General features: G+C 37.1%; 1 protein-coding gene across 5 annotated transcripts in view; it reads left to right on the forward strand.

The window, feature by feature from the left end:
• Positions 1-8,967: 8,967 nt before the first annotated feature.
• The window catches only part of SOHLH2 (spermatogenesis and oogenesis specific basic helix-loop-helix 2), a 50,203-nt gene continuing 31,760 nt past the window's right edge, over positions 8,968-27,410 (forward strand). For 4 of the 5 annotated variants that reach the window (XM_019736533.2, XM_019736534.2, XM_019736535.2 and 1 more), the window contains exons 1-2: positions 8,969-9,116; positions 23,613-23,824. In XM_019736533.2, coding sequence (XP_019592092.2) covers positions 9,069-9,116; positions 23,613-23,824 — 260 coding nt within the window. In that variant the 5' untranslated portion in view covers positions 8,969-9,068. Of the gene's footprint in view, positions 9,117-23,612; positions 23,825-27,410 lie in introns of all 5 variants that reach the window. The other variant, XM_074330019.1, reaches the window with a different exon arrangement.

Raw genomic sequence — 27,410 nt, forward strand, 5'->3', positions numbered from 1 at the left:
CTGAAAAAGTCTTTATTTCACCTCATTTTTAAAAGATATTTTTACTTGTGTGTACAGTTTTAATGGTCAATACTACAGAGAAAGAGGAGTAGATCCTAAATGATGATTCTAGGGGTTGCAGGAGAGAGGGAGAGGAAGAATCCTGGATGAGAAGGGAGCATACTGGGTTAGTTTGTCTTTCGGCACATTAAAGATTCCATTCCAGTGTCATATGGCATCCAGTTTCTGATGAGAAATGTTTGGATTTGTTTTTTCCTTTATATATATAATTTGGCTTTTATAACTGGCTGATTTTAAGGTTTTCTATCATTGGTCTTCAAGAATTGCTTATAATTAACCTTAGTCGCTTTGTGTTTATCCTGTACAGGGTTCATTGAGCTTCTTGGATCTGTGGGTTTTGTATTTTCATCAAATTTGGAAAACGTTTGGTCATTTTTTTAAATTAAAGTTTATTGGGGTGACAATCGTGTGTAAAGTTACATAGATTTCAGGTAATACAATTCTGTGTTACATCATCTATATATCACATTGTGTGTTCACCACCCAGAGTCAGTTCTCCTTCCATCACCATATATTTGATCCCCTTTACCCTCATCTACCACCACTACCCCCTTACCATCTGGTAACCACTAAACTATTGTCTGTGTCTAGGAGTTTTTGTTTCTCATTTGTTTGTCTTGTTCTTTTGTTGTTTTCGGTTTATATACCACATATCACTGAAATCACATGGGTTTTCTACGTTTTCTGTCTGACTTAATTCACTTAGCTGGTCATTTTTTTCAAGTCATTTTTCTGCCCCACCCCTCCTCTCCTTCCAGGACTTGAATTACAACCTGTGGTAGAACACTTGATATTGTTCCATTTGGTTACTTTTTTATATATTCTATTTTTAACTGTTTTTATGTTTTCCTTTTAATAATAATATAATTATAATACCTGTTTAACATGCTTATTTGCAAATTCCTTTATCTTTACCTCTGTCACTTCTAGGTCTATTTCTAGTGATTGATTTTTCTCCTGGTTTTGGGGTCTCATTTTCTGCTTCTTGTTATGCCTACTGATTTTTTATTTGATGCTGGACATTGGTAATTTCTTGTTGTTAGTTATAGATTTTCATGGGGCTTTGTTCTTATAGGCAGTTAGGTTACTTGCAGTTAAGTTTAACCTTTTCAGAACTTTGCTAATGTGGGTGTGGGTATAATCTTCACCCTAGAGACAGTTTAACCCCATCACTAAGGCATAGCTACTGTGGTCCCTACTAAATGTTGTGAGTGAGCAACAGGGACACTCAGCTCTCACTGGTTGGAACTCAAGTGCCTCTTAGCCTAATAACGTAAGTACTCTGTCTGATCTTGTAGAGTTTCACTCTACACTTATGTGTCTTAGTGTCCAGCAATCACTCCAGAGACACCTGTGTAGATTTCTGGAGTTCTGTTTTTGCACAGCCCCTTGCTCTTCAGCACTCGGCAACTTTAGTCACTCTGGCCTCTGTGAACTCATCTCTGTCATCTCAACTATGTGAAGCTACCATGCTTTGCTTGGGATCTCCTTCCTGTTCTGAGGTCTGGAATGGACCTCACGGCGAAAATCTAGAGTCAAAGTAAGGCCTACTTTCTTTCTCTCAGGGATCACAGTCTTATGGCGCATGTTTCATACTCTTTGCAAATAACTGTTTCACATATCTTTTGTCCAGTTTTCTGTTCGTTCACAGCAAGAAGGTAAATATTGCCTTTGATACTCATGAAGGCCGGATGTAAAAGATCTATCCATTTAAACTTAAACCATCAAAACAGCAAGAAAATGTTTTTTAAATCCAATAGAAACATTCATTTTACTTTGATTCTATAAAATTTTCTTTATATATCACCTAAATATATTTTTCTCACTGTAATCATTGAAATTTGCACTAGATAAAATGGACAGGGCTTTGTCTTGTCTTCTTGGTGGGGAGGTAAGTACGTTCTGAGAAGAAAGAATATTTGGCGATAAAATTGATGGCCAGTGGCAAAAACTGTCATGTGCTTACCGAATGGTATTCTTTTCTATGGGACACATAAGTAGGTTACATTTTCCATGTGTGCATGGTGCACACACGACTTTGTTTAGTGATATATATGTGAAACACTCAGTTTAGTAGTATGTGGTGTATATGCTGCTGTGTGTAGAGATATAGGTGTTTGTAGCTAGGTGTGGCCCTGGGACTGACTTCCAGGCCCCAGGGGATGGTTCAGCCATGAGATGGAAGAAACTTGGGTACCTGAATCATTGCATATAGCAGATACATTTCTCTCATCTTGCTAACCCTCATTTGATTGTGGTGTGTGTGAAAGGTAAAATCCTTCTGTGAGTGTGTATGTGTGTGATGTTACTGAAATTTGGCTTTTGCTTGTTGAAGCAGTCAGACTGCTCACTAATACAATTATCAAACAATATTTTTAGTAAGGCTTACAGACATTTGGATTTTTTTTTTCAGTAGGTAATAATATATTTCTTTGAAACTACAGAGATAAATTCAGCTTTTCATTGAAAATGATCATTGAGCCAGATTCTAGAACTTTGATTGACAGTTAAAATTGATTCTAATTCAGCGTATTTTCTATTCTAGTCTGTCGAACATAACTAGAATCTTTTTGTTTGTTTGTTTTTTTACTAAGCAGAATTTCTTGCTTTTCCATCAGTGTCTTTCTAAGCTACTGCTCTTTTAAGCCTTGGTCCAAATGATCTACCATGTGACAGCCAAATACAGGCTGGGCCTAAATAATTGTGGAATGTACCAGTTTCTGAGCAGGGAAGGATACCCACAACCACTTTTCCTCAGAAAAGGGGGCATGCACAACATCCGTGGTCCATGCATTTATGGAATCCCATTGGACAGACATGATGGAAGCCCTCTTCCTGGGAATGGGGTAGGTCCCTTCATCAGACTCTGACTCTGCTTCCCAGGAGGAATGTTCTCATCCACTTTCCCCAGTGGCCTCTGGCTCTACTTCCTGACAGTTTCTTTCTGTTCAAGCTTCTTGCCCATATTTGAAGGTGAGTACTTTAGTGCCCAGAGGTGACAGTTCAAGTAGTCAAAAGCTTTTCAGTCCAATTTATGGTTTCTTGGGTAACATAATTCTATCAAAATTCTAGCCAATTCCATACGTAATAATGATAATAGCAGGGTGTGACTGATTTCTCTGGCCTATAGTTCTCTCTACCTAATAACAGCTACCTTGTTGTATTTGAAATAATAGGGATGTAAAGATAACACCCATAATCTGATCTCTGCCACTGGCTGTCGTAGTGGCCTTTTGTTGCTCAAAACCCCTCTCAGTCTTACCTCTTCCTTCCTTTAGAAGTCATTGTCCTTTTTAAGCCTTTAATGCCCTTTGATGCCCACCATTTCTAGGTTCTCCTTTAGACTCTCTCTATTCCCTTTTATCTCTCTTGGCAAACCGGCTAATTATATTCCAAGCTCTTTTTTCCCCCTTCTGCCTTGTAAAGGGCAGCCAGTAACATCCAGCACACATTATTATTATTATTAGGTTTTTTATCAACGTCTTTTCCTTGACCTACAGGTCTGGTGAGCACTTGGTCTGCTCTGGCATCACAGGGATCTCTAGGCTTCCACCTGCATAGTTGTTTCCCTGAGTCCACTGCAGATCTGCTAAGACCAGACCACTATTTTTTTTTAGTATAGTATTTTGTTAGTGCAGTACCTAAGGGCACGTTATCAATCTCTGTATTATTATTATAAGAAACAACTCCAGGCCTTACAGGCTTAACACAAAGGTTTATTTCTGTCTCACAGCATAATCTATTCAGGTTTCATGATTCAAAAAAAAAAAAAAAAGACAAAGGATAAATAATCTTTATGTCTCGAGAGAGAAAGGGGAATGGGAATGGGAAAGGCATAAGGGATTTTTCAAAATCATTGGTAGGTGGAAGGCATATCTATGTTCGTATACTTTATATTGTACGTCTGTAGTATATGTACTCATGGAAATGCACGACATTTTTCATAATAAAAATTACCCCAGCTGACTTTTAAATCATGTTAGTATACATCTAAGTATTCACAAAAAAGTGTGAACAACATATTTTCCTCTTCACCTCACTCCCCACTTTCACATACCAGAAACTTCTCTCCTTTAAGATTGTCTGACTTGCTTGTAATGTATAAATTCCTCCTGACTTCCAGTCCGCATTGTGGCTAAAGGAAAAGTAGTTCCTTTGTAACTACGTGATCGCCTCAGGTAGTAGGTAACCAATGACTCCACCTGAGCGGCTTCTCATGGTTCTGTTGTGCTGTTCCCCTGGGTGCGCGTCTTCAAAATTAATCAAGGTGGCAGCGCCTAGCCTCACTCTAGACCTTGTGTGACACAGAGTTACAGTGTAACTTTGGTTTAGCTCCACATTTCCTAGCAAAGACTTGTGGTTAAAATGAGGCAGATATCATTTTAAATTCAGTAAAACTAAACCCTGTTGCTGAAAGTGAATTGTCTATTGGATGATGAGAAAACTGTCACATCTTCACACAAATGATTACTAGGCATAATTAGAAGCTGGTACTATTCTTTGACCTTTATCACCGCTCAAGGACAATGGTTCCCTAACTCACTGGGGAACAGAAGTATTTATTCGTCATTTATTTATTGACATAGATATATTTATCTCTGTATAATAGATAGGATATGAAGTCTAGTTAAAAAAAAAAAAATCTCTGCCTTATCATGCTACTGAAATAGTTCTAATTGTCTAGCAGAGGCATGAGATGGAATTAGGAGTATTTTGAGAATTTTCCTATTGTCATCCCAGATTACCCACAAAAGGAAAATGTGAGTCAGAGGGTAGTGTGGGAGAAACTCCCAAGCCAGGACAAATGAAAATGCTCAGGGGTAAGTGTGCTACGCTTTACACAATGCAGTTGTCCCAGTTGAACTTAATGGTTAGGAGAACTGAGCCAGAGGCAAAAAGGAGGCGTGAGGGCTGGGGTCCTATCCTCTTTGACACAGGGATAATGGGGCAGAAAAAGGTTTTAGGCTGAGGTCAGAACCAAAGAAGACCAAGAGATAAATGGATTAACAGACGAACCCTGCACAAATCAGGAAAGGACAGGATTAAAACTGATCTTTCCATCTTTCTTGTGCCTCCACAAACACATTTGCAGCCTTGAGATACGTAGCTTGTTGTTTTGGTGCATGCAATATTTTTTTCTTTCTTCCAAACCTTATCGTTTTCATTCCACTACAAAATTAGTGGTATTATGATTGGAGGACAGATCATAGGCTTGGAGCCAGAGAGACCTGAATCCAAGTTAACATATACCAGTCAACTACAGGAAAATCTTTAATTCATTCATTCAAATATTTAAAGGCCTGCTATGTACGTGTGTTTTTCTAGGCCAAGGAGATGGTGACAAATTCTCTGTTCTGGAGGGTGGAGAAAGACAAGTGAAAACAAATACATACGGGATACAAGCTCTGACAATTGAGTTCAGGAACTTGTTGCAACGATGTTGCTAAACTTTTTTGATATCAGAGTGATTATTCATTATGAATTTATACCAACTGGACAGTTAACCAAGTTTACTAGTTGGAAGTGCTGAACAGGCTGCATCAAAAAGTTTGATGACCTGAACTTTCTGCCAACAATTCATGGCTCTGGCATCACAACAATGCACCAGCTCACACAGCACTGTCTGTGAGAGAGTTTTTAGCCAGTAAACAAATAACTGTATTGGAACACCCTCCCTATTCACCTGATCTGGCCCCCAATGACTTCTTTCTTTACCCAAATATCAAGGAAATATTGAAAGAAAGACATTTTGATGACATTCAGGACATCAAGTGTAATACGACGACAGCTCTGATGGCCATTCCAGAAAAAGAGTTCCAAAATTGCTTTGAAGGGTGGACTAGGCACTGGCGTCGGTGCATCGCTTCCCAAGGGGAATATGCCAAAGGTGATTGTATTGATAATCAGCAATGAGGTATGTAGCACTTTTTCTAGAATGAGTTCGCGAACTTCACTGTCTGACAATCATGTAACATTAGAAAAATTATATAAGAAAAATAAAGGGTTAGATTCTGATAGGGAGCATTCGAGGAAGTGACATCATATAAGAAATTCAGGTGAAATGAAGAAATCAGGAGGCATAACAGGGAAGAACATTCTAAACAGAAGGAAGAAAAAAGGCAGTGTAACTTTGCACTTACTCGGTTTTCTCAGAAGAATGCACTGTGATGACTGGTCATGAAAGGTAACAAGAGATAAGGTGGGAGAGGTAGAGTCAGAGAAGTCTTGTTGGATATGGAAATAAATTGGGATTTTTTTCCGAGTGGATGGTTTTAAGAAAGGAAGTTAATATTCTGATTTGTATTTTAGAAGACTGTTCTGGGTATTCTATGATGAATTGTCTGAAAGGAGGAGGGAAAGATGGCAAAACTGGAAGCAAAAATCACTATCTCAGCTAACATTAAGAAAATGCCCTTGTTTTTAATTCTATAATGGAACTTAATGGTTAGTTGAGTTATGATACACTCTTCGATTTAATATTCCAAAGACAGAGGAAGCATGGTGTTTTAAAGTGTATGTATTTAAATAGTGACTTTAGTGCATTGTCAAATGTAAAAAGATAATTAGTAAAAATGATTGAAATTAGTTAATTCTCTGACTTTCAGCTTCTGTGGTTATAGTCCTTATGAGAACATTCTCTGGGCCTCAGCATCTCGAAAAGGGTAGGACAGCTAGGTAATCTCCAGGGCCCCACTGAGTTCTAAATTTCTGTAATTCTGAGAACAAGCCAAGTAAGCAACAATATTGGACACAGCTTATATACAACAGTTCCTATAAAATAGCTGGATGGTAAATTTCCAAACATTTTAAGTACAGGTTCTTAGTAATAATTAATTTGAACGGACCATGTATACTGTACTAACTTACAAAACTAATCAGGATATATGAATATTGTGAAAAATACACAATTATAATTTAATTTTGGGGGAAAATAACATAAAGCATGTACTATGAATGATAATAATTTTAAGGGATGCAAAAACTATTTTCTAAAAGATAAATTTGAATTATGAATTTTGAGTACAAGTTTTAAACTATATTTCTCTATGTAGAATTATTCTTGTCATATTTTCTAATCCATAGTGTTCAAGTTTCCATCAAGAGCATAAGTAGCATATTTTTATTCTTGGGAATCACCAAAAGCATCCTTCTGCCCATTTGTCTCTAATAATATAAATGAGTGTGATGCAAGAAAGTTAAATAGTGACAAAGATTGGAAACTATTAAAATCCTTAACTTGATGCTTATTAAGGTTGGAGATTTATTATCTTTTTCTGCTTCTTTCAACATAGGAATGTTTACTTATTCTCACGTAAACTTAGGGGTATTGTCCATTCAAATTTAAAAGCAATGAGTCTGTCAGTTTCAACAATGTCTTGGTCACAATTAGGATCAGACTTCCTAGTCTAGACCTATGATTGGTATCAGACTTGCTAGTCTAGACCAATGGAGCAATGCAAACCTGGTTACCAAAAAGGGGGGAAATGCTCAAAACTGCCTCACTTCACACTCCACACTGTGTCTGGGCATGACTTTGCCTTTGTCTTATATTGATGAACAAAGTATCACCCACCTCACAGACATTTATGTAGATGCTCTCAATTCCTAGTTAATTGAAAAAGCAATAAAGAGCCAAAATTCATATCTATTAATATGTGTACATTCGCTTCCAAAAATAATGCAGAACGATGTCATCAGAAATTTATTTGCAACTTTTCTTCCCACCAAAGTCATATAGAATCACAATAATATTTTTTGCATGCTCTCATGATCTAAATCAGGTCCCCAGAACATACCACCACCTGCTCAGGAAACAGAAAGTTTGCCCTGAGATCAGGGGTGCTGATGATTCAAGTGAGATCAAGAGTCTAGGCAAATCCAAAGTGACCAACACTATCAGAGACCATCCTCTCCCCTACCTCCCACAGTCCCCACCCCCACAAATTCTAGCCCCCGAAAAATTAGGAACTGTAATAAAGATTGACAAGAGGAAGGATCCCCCACAAGTCCTGGCACTCAATAGATCTCAATAAAATGTCTAGTGAAGGCTGAACAAAGTGGGTTAGATACTGTGTTTCCCAGAAAAAAAGACCTACCCCCAAAATAAGCCCCAGTTAAAATTGACAGCCAGACGGGCACATTTAGTGCGTTGTGAGATGCTCCAGAAGAAGATGAGGTGACTGTATTTGAATAAATGCAGATTGTTATACATGAAAAAATAAGACATCCCCTGAAAATACGCCCTAATGCATCCTTTGGAGCAAAAATTAATATAAGTCTTGGTCTTATTTCAGGGAAATATGGTATAAGACCCGGTCTTATTTTCAGGGAAACACTATAGCAGCAGCTGCCAGGAGATGTTATTGCCTCACTTTCTCAGTTGAGAAAATGGGACAGACAATATTTGTTGAATCACTGGACAAAATGAAATGCTTCTGATTTTTAATTTATTAGTGGTTTGGAAAGAAACCACTAACAAACCATAACAGCATTCCCCTTCCCTATCCTGTACCATACGTTTGTCTAGGAAAAAGAAAAAAAACCAAAAACACCTGTTTGCTAATTCGTAATGTTTAAACCTGAAAGATTTCTCATAAGATAGCCTTTAGATATTTAGACCATCCTGAGGCAGGGCAGAGCTCACCTTTCCCCAGGCAGGGCCATGTCAGTTCTAAGACCTGCGTCATCTCCCAGGGAATGGGGCTTTGGCTGGGCAGCCTGTCAGTGACAGGTTCTCCTAGGGGCCTCCAGGGCACCTTGCGCGGCCCCACCCCAGCAGCACTCCTCCCTTCCTGCTCCCCACCCAGCTCCACCCCTCCCCCGCGGAACCCCCTGCTGCTCCCCCAGGTGCCTAGGGCTGGGCAGCAGGGCCACTTTAAGGGCGGCCGGGGCATGCGCGCCCGCAGGTGCTGGCCCCGGGCCATTAGCGCGGCGGGCGGGACGCGGCTGGGTTGGCGAGCTCCTCCTGTTGGGAGGCTGCCCGGCACCCGGCACGTGGGCAACGGGCCATGGCGGCCTCAATTATCGGCCAGGAGCTGGGCCAAATCTCTGGCCAGGTAAGAGGCGGAGGAGGAGGAAGGGGAGGCAGCTGCGTTTATAACGGCGCGCGGGCCCTGAGTCCGCGGTGGCCCCCGCGACCGCACAGACGGGCACAGACGGTCCTCCTTCCGGGGACAGCCCGGGAGGGCGGCGGCAGGAAGGGCCACTTCCAGCGGCGCGATCGAGTCCTGGGTCAGTGCCTCGAGTTGGGAAGTGTGGACAGGGCTTCTGAGGTTGACCAGCCCTAGGTCCTGGAGTCCCACTCTGGGCCACTGCGCCCTCGAGGTTGGGGATCCCGCAGAATCCCTCCGGGAAAAGAGACTAAAGGAGGAAAGTGGACTGAACTCTTTCACAGAGAAACCGTCCTCCAGCCCTGACGCCTGCCAAACTTAAAATCATTTTTCAGGCAGGAAACCATCGGTAGTTACTTAGGAGCAAAAGTCAGTAGGTATTTGGGGCTGGGGGCCGGACAAAACGTGCACAATTTTGAGCTTGAATATAGGGAAGTATATGCAAGGTAGGAAAATTTATTTTCAGCATTCTCTGCACAACTTGGCGTGCTCTTATCCCATTTGCTTACTGGCCTGGCGTCCCAAAGTGTCCTTGCACGTTCTGCCTCAGCTCAGCCCCATACCCTCCCACCCTCCATGGAAACCCAAAGCCCACCGGCCTTTTACAAGCACCTTATTTATCCCCTTAGCAGAAGCACAAAATCACTTCTGTAACTTTTAGATAAAAATGAAATGTGATTATTAATCCACTAGGAAAAAAGCATAAAGAAAACCTCACCACCCCAGAAAGCAAGGCAAATGGTGTTGGCTTTCTTCTTAGCGAGTTTTTCACATACCTTGATGGACAAACATGAGAGGGAAACCCTTGGGGCTGTGTGAAGTTTTGTTACTGCTTACAATGTTCTACATACTTCAATATCCTCACTTCTTGGGAACAAACTTTCTGAAACGGAATTGTGGCCACTTGGAAGTGGGCCAATTTAATAAGTTTTCTTAATTATTTTAAAAGTGGAGGCACTTTTTAAACTCAAAGGAGAAATAGTATTTTATGGTGCAGAATTAGGCAAAGCTGTCCAAAATGGAACTCTGAATAAAATATCTGATTATCTCGTAGTGAATAATAATGGCTTTCAACCCCTAAGACTGTCTGAAGCCCCAACTGAACCTTTTGTGTGCAGCTTGCTCAGTGTCTCCAGATAGAGCTGTTTAAGCCCCTAGGCCCCTGGGGAAACTGGAGGCCGACCATTGCCCTGTGGGAACATCAGCCCCTCCAGCTGCCTCTGAGTGTCAGCACTGCTCGGGCTGATAAGCGTGACATAAATAACAACTCACTAAAATGTAAGGGTGATTGGCTTGAAGCTCTTCAGCACCTGCTGTTACTAATTAAGGGCTTAACCTGCCACAGATTGCAAATGGAAATCCAGCGTTTTAAAAATTGTAGAAACTGGAGTGCCCTGGATTTACTCTGATTTCAGAAATCTGAGTGGACCAAGAGCATTGGTGATGAGTATATCTCATTATAAAAGCTGCCCACACTTAAAAGATCTCCACCAAGGTGTTAGTGTTTATCCCTGATTGTTGGAATTGCAGATGGTTTTTACTTTCTCATTAGGCTAAATTTTCCATTTCCTAATGAAAATGTATTGCTTTTATTTAAAAAAAAAAATAAATGGTGCAGTAAGCAATTCAAATAGGAAAAAAAACTTGTGCCAAAGAAAGTCTAGCGTCGGTTCAAGTTGTGGTGCTTGCAGGTTAAAATCTTGGTTGGACTCAAAAGCAGTTTCTCTAGAGCAGCATATCCTAGGAAGTTTTATTCATTTTCCTTTTATTATTCTTATCAGTGGAGCCTTCTCATCAAGTGTGTTCACATTACACCATCAACAAGCTATTTTTAACTGAATAAATGTTCAGTTTAAGTTGATTAGAAGCTTTCAATTAATTAGAATTACCTTGGGATGGTGGGCTTGGGCCATGAGTGTTCTAATTTGATGCACATTGCAAGTGTGCTGGCGCTGATTTTGCAGGGCAGGGAAGGAAACCTTTGGCATGAGAGCAAATCAGTTCTTTTCAAAGCTGCTTGATTTTGTGCTCCCTCTGTCCTGGTGCAAAGCACTCTGTAGAACTTTTTAGACTGGTGCATAGAGGACTGGTTAGTGGATACACTTCCTCATTGTTCTGGGTCTTTTTCCCACCTTCTCTCAGGTTCCCCCCCTCCCCCATCCAGGACCTGTGTCTTGTGTTCTGCCCTTTGCTCCACAAGAGTAGCTGAAAGGTTTTGGGCAAACCCGGAACTGAGCCTCTGAGGGGCATACTGCACCCAGAAGCACCAGGACTAGCTAGGGAAGGGCTCAAGTTAGCAGCTGATGTCTGTTATTCAAAACTTACCTTTGCTCCTCAGTGCTTTGTTTCCCAAGCCCTAGGACTCAAGTAATGCAGAAAGCAGTTTGATTTAGGGCTGTTTTCGCTGCCTGATGTGGACACGTTTTCCTCTCTAATTCCACCTGTCTCTTTCTGCATTAGGTTGATTTGACATTTTCTGTCCTCCTTGTGCTCAGGTTTGGTATAACTTGGGAAAACATGGCAATAACTACCACGTACAGGGCGTCATACAATCCTTTCTCCTGATAACAGCCTTGCGATGTATTATTGTTCTCCAGGGGAGGATCACATTACTGGAAGCCACTGGTAAGTGGCTGAGCTAGGGCAACAGACCCTGGTCTGTGTGTCTTGAAAGCCTTTGTTCTCTTCCCACTGCATCAAGTGTTTAAAAGAGGATCAGTAATAACCATTTTGGTAGAACTGAAGCTCATATGTTATTCTTCAAGGATTGAAAGCCATACTTTATTATCAGCAGGAAAAAAAAAAACAACTCGCGTGTAAGCCCCATGAAGGCAGCGGCCTTTTCTGTCTGTTCACTTTGTAGTCTCAGTATAGCATCTCCCTTATAGTAGGGGCTCAATAAAAATCTATGGAGAGGATAAATAGATATCAGCCATATTTAAGTAGATGCAAAGTGACAGGCTGTGTTGAAGAAAAAGTAAATAAACCTTTCTAATAGTTGTACAGTTATTCATAGCCCAGGATAACCGGTTTATATGTGTTATTTTACTGTAATTATTAATAGCACCCCCCTTTCATTCTCAAAAGTGCCTCAGTTTGGAATGTAAATTCAATGGACATTTATGTTGCTTTAGTTAACCTGGTTGATTCAAAAACAAAATTATAATCACTCCTTTTATGACTACTTGTTGATGACTATTTTCACTGCTTGGTGTTTTGTTCATAAGGGAATATACTGTATTGGTACAGAAGGTATCCTGTGCTACGATGGAGATTCGCAGTGTGCATTCAAGCATTGAAGTGGCTCAGAATCCCACTTTGCTGCTAACGTGCCATTGGAAACGAGGAATGTTTATAAAATGAAAAGGAAACCTTCTAGAAGGGTCCTGATACTCTCCACTGTAGAAATTCTAACTTTCAAAGGTTATTTGCAAGTGTTATGCTGTCGTGTTAGAACATAGGATATTTGAGGGAAGTAGAAGGGAATAAGGTTGCTGACATGGGTTGATATTTGGGTTGAAAGGCCATGCTAAGGAGTTTGAATTTTATCCTCTTCAAAATAAGGTGGGGCAGGTGAGTGAAATTGGGTTATGATAGTGAATTGAGCACACATGTCACTATCCCCATCAACTCCAGGCTCTGGCAGGAGATACTTAAAAAACCTTGGTGATACCTTCAGCCAAGTAAATATCCAGGGGGAAGTGGGGGATTCCAAATGAAAAGTCCAAGGACACAGAACAACCAAATGTAGTGTATTGTCCCTAATGGGATCTTGGTTTGAACAAAGTAGCTTTTCTCTGAACATTAAACAAAAACAAAAACAGAAAAAACAAAAACATCCACAGGGAAACTTGAAATTTAGAAAACAGATGGGATCAAATTGCCAGTAAAACAAAAGTAGAAAAACCACAGCATAAAAGCCACAGAGAAGAGAAGAAATGCAGAGGTAAAACAATTCTAGTGATAGTGCAGGCAGAATGTTAGCTGAAACAAAAATGAATTGGGCCAGAGGGTGCTCACCTGGTATGAGTTAGCTGTATGCCGAACACTTGGGTCAGTTGGGCCCCTGGATTTCTTTAGTTCCAGATCATTCCTACTACAGCAAGGGCCATAGTTTTTTTAACCCCAGTATAAAACCTGGGAAGTGCTCTTTCCAAAGAAAATGAGCTTTATGAGGGACCCAGGTCCCTGGTGTCGGTAATTTCCAGACCTCTGTAACTAATAGGATTAAAGGAAAGATAGCTCTGCCCAGGAAGGAAGTAAAGGGCTTGGTTTTCAGAGTAAAGCCTGCTTTTTTTGACAAATAGCTGTTCCCAACCACTCTGCTTTCCAGCCTCTGCTTCCATTGCCACACCCACTCACACCAAGGTCACAGACATTAGACACAACTATTCCAGAGACAGATTATTAAGGGGGTAGAAAAATAGTTTTAAAATTCTAATATTTATTCTCAGAGAGGATATTATATCCTAAAAATAGTGGGTTATGAAAAATTCCCAAACAAATCTTCGAAATGAGCAACTCACATTAAATTTACTGAAATTGTAAAAATCTTTAGAAGGGCTGAAAACTGAGCTGGTGACATGAAAAATAAAGTTAAGGAAGTCTTTCAGAAGTTGAGACATGAAGGATCAATTTAGGATGTCCATCGTCTAATAGAAGACTTCTAAGGAGAGAGAAATAGAGAGAAGGAAATAATCAAATAAATAACAGAAGGAAATTTCCCGAGCCAAAGATCCCCTGAGTGCCAACTAGGATGAATAAGATCCATACCCAACACATCCTAGAAAACAACATAAAAGAAAAGCATGAAAAGGAAAATAAAGCCATTTATTCTTTTCATCAGAAACTCTGGATGCTAGAACAAAATGGCCCAATAGCTTCAAAGTTCAGAAACAGAAATTTTTACCATTAGAAGTACTTATCAGGTAACTAGCACTGAATTGTGAACCCTAATGCCTCTTAAAGAACAGAAATAAGGGATTTAACTCCCTCAGTATTGTAAGAGCAGCAGGAGGGAAAAGGGAAAATGTGATCAGCTTAACAAAAGACAGGAGAGAAATAAAGTTACAGTAAATGGGAAACCAGAATAAATAAATAAATATGACCATTTCACATTAAGTTGTAAATGTTTCACAGTTAATAATAGTTAATTACATTGAATTAATGATACTAGTTAATGTCATGAATATATTTAATAACTTAAATTCCTATATTAAAAATGAAAATCTCAGATTGTGAAGAAAAAGTAAAAATTCAAATATATACTATTTACAAAATTCATACAAAATCAAAATTATACAGAAAGGCTCTAAGTAAAGGGATATAAAAAACGAAGTGTTTTATATCAGAAAAAATATAATTTCAGGTGAAAAGGATTAAAATGGACAGAGGTATGTTTCATAGATGTATAGTTTTTTAATAATTATCAGTATATGATATATATATTATTTAATATAAACTATAAACATTGTAGATCATTATATTGTATATATTAAATACTATATATTTATATATTTATCTGTTATATGTTTATTTGTATAATTATTATGAACCTTTATGTACCCATAATTAGAAATAGAGTCTGTATTTAGAAAAATCAATACATTTACAAACCATGATTAGAGACAGAAGATTTTAACACATTTGTCTCACAAACTGAAAGATCAAATAGACCTAAAATAAACAAGAAATCAATGAACAAGTTTGATCTCAAAGATATATAAGGAATATATGCCCAACAGAAAATACACATTGTTTTCAAGTATCCACGGAACATTAACAATAACTGACTATGTATTAGGCCACAAAATATCAACAGACTCTACAAAGTAGAAGTCGTGGGGTACATCCACAGTTGACGATGCACTGAGGTAAGAAAGGAGCCACTTGTCAATAGCCAAAAAAAGAAAAAAAAAAAAATCCAAAAATAGAAACACTATCCTCTTAAAAATTCAAAACATCTTTATATAGGTGTTTAATATAATTCTTAGGTTAAAAAGGAAATATTAACTGAAATTACAAACTGACAAAGAATCAACAGAATGCAACATATGTCAAAATCTGTAGGATACAACAGAGTACCACTTGGAGGACTGTGTCATCTAATAGAACTTAATGCAGTGATGAAAATGTTCTATATTTTATACTGTCTGATGTGGTAGCCCCTTCCCATATGTGGATATTGAGCAGTTGAAATGTAGCTAGTGTTACTGAACTGAATTTCAAACTTTATTTAATCTTAATTAACATGAATTTAAATAGCTACATGTGGCTACCATATTGGACCACACAGTTCTATAGTCTCTAATAAAGCAATGCCAGAAAAAGAAGATAGAAAAAATATAACTATATATTAATCTCTAGTTAGAAAGAAACCAAGATGAACTCCGTGCGAGTAATAAATATTATATACATTGAAAAACTAGTACATTTGAAAAGATGTATGAAATGAATTTTTAAAAATATATATGAACAAAATTCACTTAGAAGAAGGTAGAAAACTTAAATTTACTAATAATCCTAAGGAACAACAAAAGGTAGTAAAACTCACCTCTCTAAATGGCTTCAGGCCCAGATTTCAGACATGTTTTACCTAAACTTCAAAAAGCAGATAGTTTCTATATTCAGGACTCTACTCATAGAACGATATTGGAGCTTTCTATTTCATTCTTCAAGGTTGACATAACCCTGATACTCAGACCAGATAAGACAGTACACACAGTAAAACAAAATTGACTCTGGTTTCACTTACGAGTATAGATGCAAAAATCTAAAATAAAATGAATGAATTGAATTTATTACACATTATGTATAGGTTTATCCCTGTAATGCAATGATGGCTTGACAGTAGAAAATCTATTAATGTAATTCACTAAACAGATTAAACACACACACACACACACACACACACACACACATGATTATGTTGCTTACTGATAAAGCATTTGGTAAATTTCAATACCCATTTCTGATATAAAATTCTTAGCCTCCAAGTAGAAAGAGACTTCCTTAATTTGATAAAGGGTATTGACCAGAAATCTTCTGTGTCATATTTAGTGGTACAAGCATTTGAAATATTTCCACTGAAGTTAGGAACAAGGCAAGAATGCCCACTGTCACTTCAGCTAGTCACCATTGTTTTGGATGTTCTAGCCAATGCTTGTAAATAAATATTAGGCATAAATTCTGGCAACAGGGGCAAAAGAGTTCATTCTGAAGACAGTATGATTACCTACCTAGGAAATTCAGAGGAATCATAAAATATGGTGGAACTAACTAGAGAGTACCATAAAGAACTTGAATCAAATTCCTTATACAGAAATCAATAGCATTTCTCTATGTCAGCTATAGTCAATCTCAAAATGTGAAAGAGAAACACTATCCCCTTCATAGTAACTCCAAAATCTTGAAATATCTAGGAATAAATATATGAGGATATATGCAAAATTCATATGAAGGAAACTGAAATTGAAGGACATAAAAAAATGTCCTGAATTCTCTGAATCATATTTCCTAAATAGGGCCATTTAATGCAGTAATGATATTTCCTAATTAATCTTTAAAATAAATACAACTGTAGTAAAAGTTTTAGCAGGGTTTCTTATGGATCTTGACAAGCTGATGCTAAAATTCTGTTGAGAGAGAAATTGTGGGAAAATATCTAAGAACCAAATTGGAAATAGCAAGGAGGGAACCATACATTCCATCAAACATAAAATATACTATAAAGAGCTAGAAATTAAACAGCGTGCTGTTAAGCAGGAATAGGGAAATAGATCAATGTATCAAAATGAAGCCCAGAAAAACATATATATGTTAATCACCAACTAAATCCCAGATGAGATAAAAAACTAATTGCAAAAGTAGCACCATAAAAGTTTTAGAATACACTATCAAAACATATCTTAAACATGTTTTTAAAATTTTTTAATGACAGTGATACATATTACCGTGTTTCCCCGAAAATAAGACCTAGCCGGACCATCAGCTCTAACGCATCTTTTGGAGCAAAAATTAATATAAGACCCAGTGTAGTATAATATAACACTGGGTCTTATAATAAATATATTATAATATAATATAACGTAATACCAGGTTTATGTAAGACGGGGTCTTATATTAATTTTTCCTCCAAAAGACGCATTAGAGCTGATGGTCCGACTAGGTCTTATTTTCAGGGAAACACGGTATATATTGGTTTCAGGTGTACAATATGATTAGACATTTATATAACTTAGGAAGTGATTATCCCAATAAATCGAGTACCCATCTGACACCATACATAGTTATTACAATATTATTGACTATTATATATTCCCTATGTTGTACTTTACATCCGGTGACTGTTTTTATAACTGCCTATTTGTGCTTCTTAATCCCTTCACGTTTTTCACCCATTCCCCTAACCCCCCTCCCATCTGGCAGCCATCAGTTTGTTTTCTGTATCTATGAGTTTCTGTTTGGTTTGTTTATTTTGTTTTTTACATTCCACATTAAAGTGAAATCATGTGGTATTTGTCTTTCTCTGTCTGATGTTTTCACTTAGCATAATTCCCTATAGGTCTATCCATGTTGTTGCAAATGGCAAGATTTCATTTTTTATGGCTGAATAATATTCCATTGTATATGTGTACCATATCTTCTTTATACATTGGTCTATTGATGGACACTTAGGTTGATTCCATATCTTGGCTATTGTAAATAGTGCTGCAATGAACATAGGGATGCATATGTCTTTTCGAATTAGTGGTTTGGATTTCTTTGGATAAATACCCATAAGTAGGATTTCTGGGTCATATGGTAGTTCTGTTTGATTTTTTGAGGAACTCCATACTCTTTTCTATAGTGGCTGCACCAATTTGCATTCCTACCAACAGTGCACAGGGGTTCCCCATTGATAGGTATATACTTATTGTCATTTTCTTAATTGTTTTCTGGGTGTTTCATATTTTATCTTCTCTTGCTCTTTTCCTTTGTGATTTGATGATTTCCTGTAGTGGTATTCTTAGAGTCCTTTATCTTTTGTGTGTCTACGATAGGTTTTTGCTTTGCAGTTATCATGAGGTTTACATAAAACATTTATAACAGTCTATTTTAAGCTGACAATTAACTATGAACTCATACTAAGCTCTACATTTTTATTCTGTACACCATTTTATGTTTTTGATGTCACAGTTTACATCTTTTTACCAGTGTTGTCTCCTTTATCCCCCCTGTATATTTTTGCCTCATTTGTCATAGACTAAATGACTATAAAGATGTGGGTTTATTTCTGAGTTCTCAGTTGTGTTCCATTGATGTATGAGTCTGTTATTATGCCAGTACGAGGCTGTTTTGATTACTATAGACTTGTAGTATAGTTTGATATCAGGTAGCATGATGCCTCCTACTTAGTTTTTCTTTCTCAAGATTGCAGGGGTATTTGAAGTCTTTGTGGTTCCGTATAAATTTTAGGATTCTAGTTCTGTAAAAAATGCCATTGGCATTTTGATAGGGATTGCATTGAAGCTGTAGATTGCTTTGGGCAGTATGGATATTTTAACGGTGTTAATTCTTCCTATCCATGAGCACAGCATATGCTTCCAATTATTTGTATCTTCTTCAGTTTCTTTCTTTAATGTCTTGTGGTTTTCCAAGTACATGTCATTTACCACCTTGGTTCAATTTATTCCTAGGTATTTTATTCTTTTTGATGCAGTTGTAAATGGGATTCTTTTCTTAATTTTTCTTTCTGTTTATTATTGGTGTATAAAAATGCAACTGTTTTCTGAATATTAGTTTTGTATCCTGCTACTTTACTGAATTCACTTATTCGTTTTAATAGCTTTTTTGGTGGATTCAATAGGGTTCTCTCTATATAGTATGTCACCTGCAAATAAACAGTTTTACTTTTTCCTGTGCAATTCAGATGCCTTTTATTTCTTTTACTTGTCTGATTGCTGTGGCTAGGACTTCCAATACTCTGTTGAATACGAGTGGTGAAAGTGGACATCCTTGTCTTGTTCTTGATCTTAAAGAAAAAGCTTTCAGCTTTTCACCATTGAGTATGATGTTAGCTGTGGGTCTGTCATATGTGGCCTTTATTATGTTGAGGAATGTTCCCTCTATCTCCACTTTGCTGAGAGTTTTTATCATGAATGGATGTTGAATTTTGTCACATGCATTTTCTGAATCTATTGATGTGATCATATTATTTTTATCTTTCATTTTGCTTATGTGGTGTATCATGTTAATTGACTTATGGATATCGAACCAGCCTTTCATCCTGGGACTAAATCCACTTGATCATAGTGTATGATCTTTTTAATGTATTGCTGAATTTGGTTTGCTAATATTTTGTTGAGGATTTTTGTATCTGTGTTTATCAGGGATATTGATTGTCCTATACCTTTTTTGTTATGTATGTATGTATGTGTGTATTTATTTATTTATTAGTGTCTTTGTCTGGTTTTGGAATCAGGATAATGCTGGGCTCGGAAAATGAGTTTGGGAGCCTTTTCTCCTCTTCAATTTTTTGGAATAGTTTGAGAAAGATAGGGATTAATTTTTCTTTGAATATTTGGTAAAATTCACCTGTGAAGCTGTCTGGTCCAGGGATTTTGTTTGTTGAGAGCTTTTTGATTACTGTTTCAATTTCGTTAGGAGTTATCCATCTGTTCAGATTTTCTGTTCCTTCCTGACTTAGCCTTGGAAGATTGTATGTGTGTAGGAATTTATCCATATCTTCCAGATTTTCCAATTTGTTGGCACATAAGTGTTTGTAGTACCTCCTCATAATCCCTGTGGTGTCAGTTGTCACTTTTCCTTTCATTTCTGATGTTATTTATTTGAGTCCTCTCTTTTTTTCTTAATGAGTCTAGCTATAGGTTTATCAATTTTGTTCACCTTTTCAAATAACCAGCTCTTGAGTTCATTGATCTGTTGTTTTTTTATACTCTAGTTCATTTATTTCTGCTCTGATCTTTATTATGTCCTCCTTTTACTCACTTTGTTCTTCTTTTTCTAGTTCCTTTAGGTGTGAGTTTATATTGTTTATTTGAGATTTTTCTTATTTCTTGAGGTATTGCTCAAAATTTTCATCTTCATACTGCTTTGACTATGTCCCATAGATTTTGGGTCATTGTTTTCATTTTCATTTGTCTCAAAGTATCTTTAGATTTCTTCCTTGACCTTGCTGTTAACCCATCCATTGCTTAGTAGCGTGTTATTTAGCCTCTATGTGTTTGTATGGTTCCATTTTCTTCTTGTAATTGATTTTTATTTTCATACCATTGTGGTCAGAGGAGATATTTGATATGATTTCAGTCTTTTTAAATTTATTGAGACTTGTTCTATGCCTTAATATGTGGCCTGTCATGGAAAATGCTCCATGTACACTTGAGAAAAATGTATATTATGGTGCTTTGGAGTGAAATGCTCTAAAAATATCAATTAAATCCATATGGTCTAGTGTGTCATTTATGGCTGCTGTTTTCTTATTGATTTTCTGTCTGGATGATCTATATATTGATATCAATGGGGTGTTACAGTCTCCTAATGTGACTATATTACTTTATGTTCATCAGTATTTGCTTTATATATTTAGGTGCTTCTACTTTGGGTTTGTAGATGTTTGCAAGAGTTCTATCCTCTTGTTGGATTGATCATTATGAAATACCCTTCTTTGTCTCTTGTTACAGCCCTTGTTTTAAAGTCTGTTTAGTCTGATATAAGTGTTGCTACCCCAGCATTTTTTTTGTTACCATTTGTGTGAAATATTTTTCCATCCATTTATTTTTAGTCTATGTCTGTCATTCGATCTGAAGTGGGTTTCTTATAGGCAGTGTATGTGTAGGTATTGTTTTTTTAATCCAGCCACCGTATGTCTTTTTTTATTAGAACATTTAGTTATTTATATTTAAAGTAATTATTAATAGGTATGTAGTTGTTGCCATTTTCTTAATTGTTTTTATTGTTCTCTGTTCCTTTCTTATTCTCTTGTATGTTGATCACTTTTTATAGTGTTGCATTTGAATTCCGTTCTCTTTATTTCTTGTATATCTTGTAGATTTTTGGTATGTGGTTACCATGTGCTTCCTACATACCAAACTGTTTATAGCAGTCTATTTTAAGTTGATGGCTGCTTAAGTTTGGACACGTTTTAAAGTCACCTTCTTCACATTTATGTTTGGGTCATTATTTTTTTAACATCTTTTGTATATGTGTATGTATCCCTTAATATATTGTAATTACATATGATCTTCCTATTTTTGCCTTTTAACCTTTGTACTAGCTTTATAGTTGGTTGATTCATTGCTTTTATTATGTGTTTGCCTGTCATTGAGAACTTTTTTCCTATATTTTCTTACTCGTATTTTTTATCTTTTCTTCTTAAAGAAGTCCCTTTAACATAATTTCTTTATTTTTTTTCTTGTTTTGGAAAAGCGTATCTTTATAATATAAATAGAGATGGCTTTGAAAGCAAGACAAAATCCACCAAAGCTCTAAAGGAAAGAGTTGGTAGATTTATTGCTACATATTAAATATATGTTTGTGACAAGAGACCTTGTGACAAGACCTTATAATGAAAATTAAGAGCCATAACAGACTAGAAAAAAATAGTTGACTTACGTCCAGAATATATAAATGCTCACAGAGCAATAGAAAAAGAAAGGTAATAAGTAGGTAAGCATAATAAATAGACTATGCAACAATAGAGATGAAAATTATCCTTAAAATGAAAAGATACTCAACTTCAATATTAATTAGAAAAATGAGAATGGAAAGGAAAATTGAGGGGTTTTTTTGCCCACAATATTGGCAAAAATGGGAAAAAAGTTAATCTTATTAAGGATTTTGGGAAATGGTTACTCATATATACTATTGGTGTAGATGTAAAATTTTGTATCTTTTGGGGAGAACTATTTGGAAGTACCTAAGTTGAAAAACAAAAGCAAAACCTTACCTTTCGAACTTACAGTTTTGCTTCTAGGATATATACTTATTTGCACAAAGATTTATTTGCAAAGGTATTCATCACAGCCTGGAATAACATCAAAATTCTACATTAGGAGAATGACTCGATAAATTATCATGATAAATGAGGACACTGGATCAAGATGTGACAGATGAACACGCGTTTGCCTTCTACCCCAGATCACAACAAATGAAAGAAAACATTTACTTAAGAGAATAAATCTATAACAGCTGGAAAAATGAGAATGTTCCCAGTGAACCAGAATTTCTGAGGAGTTGTTGAACTGTGTTAAGTGAGAAAAGCAATTTACTTAAAAAATATATAACATCTCATTCATGCAAAAAGCTGTATATTTGCGTTCTACGTTTGACAAAGAAATTGTCTGAGAAGACATAGACCAAACTGTTGACAGTTGTTGCTTCTAGGTAGGATATGAGTGATGGGTCATAGAAGACTAACTTTTTTTTTTAACAAAAGAAGGAAGAAAATTAGAAGGCAGACAGAAGTAAGAAGTGCAGAAAGTTTGCTTACTTTGAACTTGCCTAGTTTCTTGTACCTCACGTGTTCTTTCCAGCAGCCCTTGGGAAACCAGGCTGAAGGGAAAGGGAAGCCCCATGGCAGGCCACCCACACAAGCTTCCTGCCCTAGAGAGTTCTATCTTTGGCAAGCTGCCTTTCTTTTCATACAGGTATTTCTAACTCCTTCACCCACCTCTTTTGACTTCAATTCTGGTCAATTCCCAAATTTGTTTTTTTATGTGAAGCTGTCTATGGCCTGGCATTTCCAACTGTCTGCTTACAATTTCCATTAATTCAAGCATCCCCATTCTTTAGTAGTTTCAGTGGATTGTGTTCAGTAGCTGTAGAGAATAAAACAGAGAGAAATAGAAGATGAAGATGGAACTCATATTTTTCTTAATTGAATGTGCTTGAAAATATCCCCAAATGGAAATAAAGAAGCTTTTTGGTTCCTAATATTAGGATCTGAGTAGCATGTAATCCTTTCAAATAAAGGACTTTATTTGAGTGTTTCTTAAGATTTGGAAATTTAGATCTTACTCTGTTCTATGGAATGTGTGTTTCATCAAAATAGTTTGGGAGAGTCACCAGTTTGATTCTCTCATAAGTAGATTTTCCAGCAGAATAGGTGATTGGGAGACTAGGCCATAGAATCCTATCTATTGTTAATAGAATGAGAATGAAACTGGCAGGAAAACCACAGTAGAGTGGTATTTGTAGGCAAAACTTTTAAAAATAGCATGGCCTTCAAATCCGTTTACTACCCTAGGTACTGAGGATGTGAAATTAATAGTTCCTGCCTTTGACTGCTTATAGCTGACCAGTCAGTCCATCTGTATACTCAGTCACTGCATTATTTATGACCTTGTTTGGTTCTGTCCTCTCATATATGACATTTTCTCTGTGTCCAGATACTAATTATGTGGTACTTCTGGTTTTCTTTTTTTTTTATTCCTTCTCTTTCAGGCAAAAATAGACCTCTTATTAGTTGGAGATGTCACGGCTCAGTACCTGGCTGATATTGTACAGAAATTCTTTTACAGTATGGCGGAAGTCACCATAACCGTCAGTGATGTGAGGAAGGCCACAGCACTTCTGGATGCGTGTGCATTCAACATGGTTTTTCTGAAGGTGACTCTACCAACTGTCCAGGAGCTGGAAGCTGTCAAATTAATTAGGTAGACTCCAGAAACCTTGACTCTATACCTTTAAACCAGCTTTTATTAGAACCTATTTCTATAAAAATCCTTATAAGATAATACTATTTCTACTTTAATTTTTAAGATGAAGGATTGGGCAGAATCTACATACATGTTATTTTTATTGCCAGTTTGACATACTAACAATGATCATTTTAACCTAAAAAGTTATAGGTGTGAGTGAGAATGGGAGAATTAATTGTCCGTAGAAGTTTATTTGGTATATAATACTTACCTTAGTTCCTTGGGTACTCCCCTTTTAGTAACTATATCATTAAAATGGTATATCTTTTCAGAGTTCTGTAATTGTTACGGCAGATGCTAAGGCAGGTGAGTGCTCTTAGCTCTGTGTCACGTTAGCTGTGGACTGAAGGTGTCTCTCTCAGGAGATATCCTAACTTGAAGGAGCCCTGAACTCACTGGATCCAATGAGTCCTGACCAACACCACGTCCAGTATTCTGTTTTTCTTCTTGGAGCTCTGTAGAAGTTCTGCTTCTGTTTGACCCACTCCACTCTAGAGATTTGGAACCTGGTGGTGGGACAGTTAGGTTCTTCTTCCCTGACTACCAAGGATTTTGAGCCATTTAGGATGTTTTTCAACAGGGTGAGGTTAGAACAAATTTGTTCCCCTTCTACAAGACTTAATAGAAAAAGTGTAATTGTAAATAATCTTCAAATATATAAGGACTTCTCAGAATTATAGAACAGGCATTCTTCGACTAAAGGAGAAAGTGCAGAGACAATACTGTGATCCTTGAATCAAAAGGAGCAAGCATATTAGGTTAGGGCAAAAGAAAGTTGGAATGACAAGAAGTCAAAGCCACTTGTTAAAGACAGACAGACAGACAGACATTACTCCTGGGGTTTCTTAGAATAGTTGGTCTTCTGCATTTCTTTTGGCTTTTTACTGGGAATATGAACTCTGCACAAACCAGGCAAGCTACATCAAAGTGGATTTCACTCCAAAACATGTAAACTGTCCTCCTTCAAGATATGCCTGTTTTATTATATAACTTAAAAAACAAACAACAATAGACACAGACAATAGTTTAGTGGTTGCCAGAGGGTAAGGGGGGCGGGGGGTGGGGGGTGGGAGATGAGGGTAAGGGGGATCGAATATATGGTGATGGAAGGAGAACTGACTCTGGGTGGTAAACACACAATGGGATTTATAGATGATGTAATACAGAATTGTACACCTGAAATCTATGTAATTTTACTAACAATTGTCACCCCAATAAATTTAATTTAAAAAAAAAAAAGAAATAAAGTGATTAGTGAAACTTGAAAAAACAAACAACAACAACAAAAAAACAACAAACAAACTCCTATAAGTAGAGTTCCTTGGTTGGGGGCTCATAATATCTCATTTTTTGTAGTATTTTTAAATTTTTGTAATGGCTTTATGAGGGAGGCAGAGCAGAGTTTCATAATTCCTACTTGACAGATTGGGAAACTGAGGCTGAGGTGACTTTCTGGAGACCACATAGCTTGTTTTCATACAACCTAGACTAGAACTCTTTTCTTGTTCTTTCTGGAAGTCTGTAGTTGCCTTCTATATTGAAGTCCCTTCATTTATATCTCTGAGATTCAGTATATGCCCTACTTAGTATAAACTAAATGTAGGTACGGTTTTGGAAGAGCGCTGGCCATCCAGTCAGTCAGGCTGATCTCTGTCCCATTTCCAGAGTAGGATCCTCGCTCTCTGATTTGCTCATTACTGAAGTTACGTTTTGACCAGGATACGAATAGAGTTCTGTTAAGAAGCGAGCTTTATGTGTAGTCACGGTATTAAAAGCTAGGAGGATAGAGGACAGAACTTTTCGTCCGCTACTCACCTCTGTGGGTTTCCCCATTGCTGCTTTCTTTGCTCTGAATAGCACAGCTTAAGATTTCTTAGCAGGGAAAGGAAAGTAGATGAAGGTACTAACTGTACAAACATGCATATGGCCGTTCTACTAGTTTGCTATAAAAGCATTTGCTTAAAAAGAACTGGGATAATTTGTGGAATACAGTTGGGTTTCATTTTCTCTCTTGTTCCGCTGTTCCCAGTACCCCGTGTGGGTCTTGACTAATAGCAGGTACTCAGCGCCTGGAGGTGTGACCGAGTGTGTGGGTGGATGAGTGGGAGAAATGCCTTTCTAGGGCAGATACCGAATTCCGGCTTTTGTGTTCCTCTCTGAAAAAGGGACAAAGCTTTCTTTGCAGAAGCTTTCATGATGGTTCAGAGGCTAGAAATAGCAGTGAAATTCCCTTTCTCGTGCCCTCAGAACTATTATGAGTTTATGATTTATGAATTATTTAAACCCTCGTACATGTTTATATTTTTAGAGCTATAGTTTTTCTTAGGGTAATTAGTCCTATAAACATACTGCCCCATTTATAAGGCATTTAAATCTTTACCTTTCCTAAAGCACTGACATTTAATGACTAAACAAAAATAAAAGGTCTTGGTTTAGCTTTTCTTCTGCTGTATTTTAGATTTTCCCCCTTATATCTTCGTTGTTTTGTGATATCTCAAAATCTGGATAGGTCCAGGAAAATACACGATTGACCTCACTCTCCTCTCTGTGTACTTGATGTGCCTTGCCAGCAAATGAGGAACTTACTATAGAGTACCACACTTATTAGGTTGGTGCAAAGTAATTGCGGTTTTTGCAGTTATTTTTAACCTTTTAAGCTGCACTTTTGCACCAACCTAATATTTTAAGTATTAGCATACATGATCATAAATTTATATATCTATAAGATATATAGACTGCTATTGAAAACGAAAATGAAGTATAGCCTGGTAACTATAATATTAGACTTATTTTAGAATAAAATGTAAGCAGCCTCCTTAAAAAGATTCTTAAATTTATTCTTAGAGAAAAACTATGTTTTCAGCTTGGAGCTAATCTTTGATCAATTTTAATCATGGCACTTTACAGACTAGCATTTTCAAGAGTTATGGTACATCTCAATTATAGGTTAACATTCCTAATAGTAGTCTCTAATTAGATTTCATTTCATGAATCTTTTTTTTTTTTTTTTTGAGCCCGATGCACTGAAGCACTACCCAATGGTAAAATATTTTAAGATTGTCCTAAGATTCATATGGTTTGCTTCAGAATTCCAGGGATATTTGACTCTTGGCTTAGATCAGTTCTCATAATTGAGCCACTTGCAAAGAGCAGACACTTGATACTTCAGACTTTATCTTCCAAAGGCAGGTAGGGAAAATTAAAACATGTTTCAAACTCATCAACATTGTTTGGATCCTGTCTGAAGTTGCGATTTTCCATTCCATGAACGGTCTCTCCTGTTCTTAAACTTCTGTGATTCTCATGAGCTCAGAGCACTTCAGCAATAGGAAAGGAATGCAAAATGTGGTTCCATCTGCTCAGTCTGCAAAACAAGTTTGGCTCTGACTTCACTTTTCCCCCATGTAGTTTCACTTATTCAATTGGTTAACTTACTAGTTCACTAAGAAAATTCAATCTTGTGAGCCGCAGGGTTCCAACAAGTTATGTCCCTGATTCCAAAATTTCCTGGACTTGACCATGCAACTCAGCAAATCTTATT

Source organism: Rhinolophus sinicus, linkage group LG04 (assembly GCF_036562045.2).
Source record: "Rhinolophus sinicus isolate RSC01 linkage group LG04, ASM3656204v1, whole genome shotgun sequence".
NCBI lineage: Eukaryota > Metazoa > Chordata > Mammalia > Chiroptera > Rhinolophidae > Rhinolophus > Rhinolophus sinicus.